The sequence below is a fragment of the Octopus sinensis genome, linkage group LG12 (genome assembly GCF_006345805.1).
Source record: "Octopus sinensis linkage group LG12, ASM634580v1, whole genome shotgun sequence".
NCBI classification, from domain to species: domain Eukaryota; kingdom Metazoa; phylum Mollusca; class Cephalopoda; order Octopoda; family Octopodidae; genus Octopus; species Octopus sinensis.
Genome location: NC_043008.1, coordinates 56266598 through 56271597, shown reverse-complemented (window position 1 = coordinate 56271597; position 5000 = coordinate 56266598). Strand labels below are relative to the sequence as shown.

The following is a 5000-nucleotide window of genomic DNA, read 5'->3' as shown; positions in this document are numbered from 1 at the left end:
TAAATCCTTAAATCCTTTAGCCCGAAGGCCGTGGCCATGCTGGGGCACCGTACATAAACTGGAATTTGTATGAAGCATATGAGCAACATTGCATGTGTGTCTGTGTAGTCTATGTGTGTGTGTATGTGTGAGCATGTGTGTATGCCTATATGTATAATACTCCTTTTCAGCATAAGTGTCTCAGTGAATAAGTATGCAAAATGGAGAAGAAAGTGAAGAAAAAAAAAATTTTTTTTTTTAAAAAAAACGAAAAAGACGAAAATGATACAATGTTTAAGTAGTGAAAATGGCTTCCCCACGATCAAATCATCACAGGCTTATTTCTTTTTTTGTTTGTTTTATCTGTTGTTTTTTTTCCTTCCTTTTCTTTCTTTTCAAAAAAAAAAAAAAAGAGATTAACCAGAAATTGCACACAATAAATATTCCACGCACAGATCTTACCACCATTCTCTCTGAGAACCCAACACTTTTGTCCTTTTTTTTTTGTTTTTTTATTTTTGGTTTTTCCTTTTTGTCTCTGTTATCCAGCCCCGTTGTTTCAATCAAAATCCAACGCTTGCTCTCGCTCTCTCGCTCTCGCTCTTTCAACTTCTGTCTTGTTTCTGGTATGTTTATTTGTTTGTTTGTTTGTTTGGTCGGTTTTTTTTTTGGTTTTTTTTTTTTTACATATTTTCATTTTTTCGTAACAAACCAACCAAACACACACGCACACACATTGACACTTATATATACATAACTACATAGTGTATGTACAAGCATGTGTCTGTGTATGTATGACTGTGTGCGCACGCATGAGTGTGTCTATGTATGTATCGAACAAGTTCCATAGAGGCACATTATTATTATTATTATTATCATCATCATCATCATCATCATTGTCATTATTGATGTTGTTCTTGTTGTCGTCGTACTCCTTATACGTTTGTCAATCCAAAACAACTTGCTGCCACGGTGACGCAAGTCAGCAAGGGGGGAGAGGCCAGGTGAGTGTGCGGGCAAGGGGGGACAGGTTTTTTTCAGACCATGATTTCATCTTCTTGGACGTCGTCCAAACGTTCCAGGGAGAGGACAAGACCAGCATTACGCATTCTTCTGTAGCCGCCGGAGTTGGCGATGATTTGGATTGGGAAGTTAGGCTGGGGGCGGTGGTGGTGCGAGCGGGTGTCGCTCGGTTTACGAGTTCGATATTTAGATGGTAAATGTCTGTGGGGAACTGCGACTCGTCGTTTGTTCAGGTGTTTTAAACGACTAGGTGGGTTAACTGCAACAAGAAAACAAAAACGAAAAAATGAGAAATAGATAAATATATATATATATATATCAGTAAATAAATGTCATTTAAATAATGAGGGAGATAAATTGAATATAAATTTAATTAATATCAATTTAAAACCAGTACCCTAGCATACAAAAATTTGAAAAATCAGAGAAAATTCTAATACATGTGTATATTTAAAGTACGAGAATGACTAATTATATATATAACGGGAAGCTTTATGAAAATAGACAAAAGACGAAGGCAGGTGGAAAACAAACGAACAATTGTATTAGTATGGCGCTCAGGAAATATAAATAAAACAAGTCTTTAACGTTTCATATATATATATACAAATTGAGATAGGGGTTGTAAATGCAACCCTCCATGGGATAACATATATCCAATATACTGCTAGTGAAGTACCCAACAAAGTTAATACATAAATGCTAATGATTGCGATGCAATCAATTCACTTACTGTATGTGATTGAGTATTATCGTGTAATTGATATTTGATTTAGATGTATTTCTCCATTTTCTTATCTTGTGTATATATATATATATATATATATATATATATATATATAGCCTCATCTGGCACCTGTGTCGGTGGCACATAAAAACACCATCCGAGCGTGGCCGTCTGCCAGCCTCGTCTGGCACCTGTGTCGGTGGCACATAAAAAACACCATCCGAGCGTGGCTGTTTGCCAGCCTCGTCTGGCACCTGTGTCGGTGGCACATAAAATCACCCACTACACTCTCGGAGTGGTTGGCGTTAGGAAGGGCATCCAGCTGTAGAAACACTGCCAGATCTGACTGGACTGGTGCAGCTTTCGGGCTCCCCAGACCCCAGTTGAACCGTCCAACCCATGCTAGCATGGAAAGCGGACATTAAATGATGATGATGATGATGATGTATATATATATATGTATATATCACCTTACAGAATGTGTAACACACCAGATAACTGTGTTTTCTTGTGTTTCCCCATGTTGTTGATCAAACAAACCTAATACACAGACCCTAATCTGTGTATTTCTTCAAACACATCTTTTAACAACATGTGTGTGTCTAATACAAGAAATAAACTGTGTGTTTCCAGATCCTGCTGGTGTTCTCCCCTAAAATCACTGGCTGAAAATAATTTTATGAATAAAACAAAATACAATGAAAACAAAACAAATTAGCAGTGATTGATTATAGAGAAGGTGGTTAATGATATAGAGGGTACCTGAGATTCATTAGCATGAAGATTAATGATGCCAGAGATTGACTATGGTGGAGATTAATGATGAAGATTAATGAAGCAGTTATTAAGGGGGGTTAATGATGTAAAGGACACTTGGGATTCATTAAAGTGAAGAAAGATTAATGAAGATTAATGAAGAAGATATTGATGTAGAGGGCACTTGAGGTTGATTATAGAGAAGATTAACAATGAAGAAGATACTTGAGATTGATTAGAGTAAAGATTAATGATGGTGAACTCAAAGGAGATTGAATATAATGAGGATTGATGATTTAGATGACAGCAGAAATTAATATACATTGAAGATTAATAAAGATTAATTATGTAAAGGGTATCTGAGATTGATACACAATAAAGATTAATGATGTATAAGATTGGCAGTGATGTACAAGGTACCTGAGATTGATTACTGTGAAAATTAATGATATAGAAGACAGGTGAAATTTATTACAGAGAAGAAGAATGATGAAGATTAATGAAGGAGATTAATGATGTAGAGAGTACTTGAGTTTGATTATGGAAGATTAGTGATGGAGGAAGATACCTGAGATTGATTAAGGTGAAAATTAATGATGTAGAAGACACAGGAGGTTGACTACATGGAAGATTAATGATGTACAAGACTGCTGTGATTGATATATACTGAAAGTTAATGATGTAGAAGACTAGGATTAATGAAGAAGATTAATTTTATAGAGGGTACCAGAGATTGATTATGATGAAGATTAATGACGAAGAAAACAGCTGAGATGGATATAATTGAAGATTATTGAATTAGATTAAGGTAATACAACATCAGAGATTAAATTACATAGTGTGATTAATGATGAAGACTTCTGAATCTTAATGAAGCACAGGAGAAGACAAGACTTTAAAAGCTGGACTTCAGTAAATGTTACAAGAGGTAAAATACAAGGGAGATAACCAGACAGTAAGGTGGAGAATAAAAATGTGTTTTGTTTTTACATTGCATCAAAAATTTTTTCATTCAATTTCTATTTCTTGATAAATGTCTGGAATTTTACGTCAGTGTTAGTGTTGTGGAGTTGATCCCAGGAAGACCAAGACTTCTGGTGGTTTGTTGTGATTGAGAAGACAAATCAAGCTAAGTAAACTCATGGTTGTCATTGCATAAAGGCATGTTCCCTGCATCCCTCTTCAGCTGAGCTGTCTTAATCTTGTGGGCTTGCGGGTGCTGATGCCCGCAGGAAGCACCTGTACAGGGGCTAAAAGCACCCGGTACACTCTATAACGTGGTTGGCATTAGGAAGACGGATGAAACATCAGTAAGTATTTTGGCCGGTATTTTATTCTTTTACTTGTTTCAGTCATTTGATTGTGGCCACGCTGGAGCACTGCCTTTAGTCGAATAAGTCGACCCCAGGACTTATTCTTTGTAAGCCTGGTACTTATTCTATCAGTCTCTTTTGCTGAACCGCTAAGTTACAGGGACATAAGCACATCAACATCGGTGTCAAGTGATGATGGGGAAACAAACACACACACACATATACATATATATATATGACGAGCTTCTTTCAGTTTCTGTCTACCAAATTCACTCACAAGGCTTTGGTCGGCCCAGGGCTATAGTAGAAAACACTTGCCCAAGGTACCATGCAGTGGGACTGAACCCAGAACCATGTGGTTGGGAAGCAAGCTTCTTACCACGCAGCCATGTCTGAGCCTTAAAAAATATGAAACGCTTCATGAATTTGCAGGTCATCCTAGTGCAGGAGCCATGCTAATCTTCTCTGTATCGTTCCAATTTTAGAATAATTCGGTCAGCTCACCGCCTTAAAGGCAAAGCCCACCTCAGCGACATTTGAACTCAGAATATAAAGAAGGACGAAGTACAACTAAGCATTTTGCCCAGCATGATAACGATTCTGCCAATGCCTCATCATCATCACCATCATCATCTTCATCATCATCATCATCATCATGGTGATGATGGTGATGGTGATGGTGGTGGTGGTGGTGATGGTGATGATGATGGTGATGATGATGATGATGATGATGATGATGATGATGATGATGATGATGATGATGATGATATGTAAAGAATTCAAAGGCGAGTGGTGGAAGGAGTAGGACAGATAATAGTCCCAAGCAGTGATGAAGCAAAGGAAAAGAGAGAATTTAAACAAGACAGACAGAATGATACCTTGAAGAGATGGAAAGGTAAAAAAAAAAAAAAACGTACGGTCAATTCTTGCAGGGAAATGTCTGAAACAGTCGACAAAGATAAGAATTTGGGGAATAGACAAGGGAAAATTACTTGAAAGTAGAAACTAGAGCCATTGTCATTGCAGCCCAAGAACAGGCAGTGAGAATAAAACTATATCAAGTTCAGTGAAAGAGGAAAAGTAGAATATAAAAGATGTGACGATGAAACCAAGAGAGAAGGCAGCATTCCTGGAAGTGGACAGAAAAAAAAAATCAAACAAACAGAACTCTTACCAGGAAGCCACATCAAAGGTAGAATGGA

At 37.2% G+C, this 5000-nt stretch overlaps 1 protein-coding gene and 1 non-coding gene across 21 annotated transcripts in view; both read right to left on the bottom strand.

Moving 5' to 3' along the window:
- Positions 1 to 758: 758 nt before the first annotated feature.
- The window catches only part of LOC115218076 (unconventional myosin-IXAa), a 446542-nt gene continuing 442300 nt past the window's right edge, over positions 759 to 5000 (bottom strand). For 19 of the 20 annotated variants that reach the window (XM_036507998.1, XM_036507996.1, XM_036508003.1 and 16 more), the window contains one exon: positions 759 to 1261. In XM_036507998.1, coding sequence (XP_036363891.1) covers positions 1017 to 1261 — 245 coding nt within the window. In that variant the 3' untranslated portion in view covers positions 759 to 1016. Of the gene's footprint in view, positions 1262 to 4972 lie in introns of all 20 variants that reach the window. The other variant, XM_036508006.1, reaches the window with a different exon arrangement.
- LOC115218172 lies at positions 4201 to 4305 on the bottom strand. The gene has a single exon (XR_003882228.1). It is a non-coding gene; the product is annotated as a U6 spliceosomal RNA (small nuclear RNA).